We start from the raw sequence: 541 nt of genomic DNA on the forward strand, positions 1-541 counted from the left end.
AGAGGATGCTCAGTTTTTGATGTGTTTTTTTAATATTGGTATGAATATGCAGGTCAAATGTCAGGTTTTCATCAATAACACCTAGAAGTTTTGTATTTGGTACAGCCTCAATGATAGTATTATTCTGAGCATGAATAGTGAATTCTTCTTTGTTTAGGGAAGTGTTTTTCGGGAGGGGCAAAAAGCACAAATTTATTTTTTTTCGGTTTAGGGTGAGATAATTGTTGGACACCCTCAGTTCGGTAGAAGTGATGGCTCTTTGGATGGATTGTAGTAGTTCAAATGAGGAAATGGCAGCATGGATGATGGCCGAGACGTCTCTGTATTGGATGATGGTACCTTGACTAAGAGTGGTGTGGAAGTTCCTGATAAAAAAATGGTAAACAGAAGGGGCCCCAGTATGGATTCTTGGGGAACACCTGTGGTTGAGTTAAGGAATGGAGAGTAAGAATGTTGCGTGCGTGTGTGTGTTATAAGTAAGAGTGAATGCTCTTTGTTTATATTTTTCTACTCTTGAGAGTGAAATCATAGTACAGTGGGT

At 39.0% G+C, this 541-nt stretch overlaps 1 protein-coding gene across 1 annotated transcript in view; it reads left to right on the plus strand.

Moving 5' to 3' along the window:
• The first annotated feature begins 298 nt into the window (after positions 1-298).
• The window catches only part of LOC122797856 (vomeronasal type-2 receptor 26-like), a 112957-nt gene continuing 112714 nt past the window's right edge, over positions 299-541 (plus strand). The window contains exon 1 of the mRNA XM_044066378.1: positions 299-379. Within this exon, the coding sequence (XP_043922313.1) occupies positions 299-379 (81 nt within the window). The remainder of the gene's footprint in view (positions 380-541) is intronic.

The sequence above is a fragment of the Protopterus annectens genome, chromosome 3.part1, assembly GCF_019279795.1.
Source record: "Protopterus annectens isolate FY-2018-M chromosome 3.part1, PAN1.0, whole genome shotgun sequence".
Taxonomy (NCBI): Eukaryota; Metazoa; Chordata; order Ceratodontiformes; family Protopteridae; genus Protopterus; species Protopterus annectens.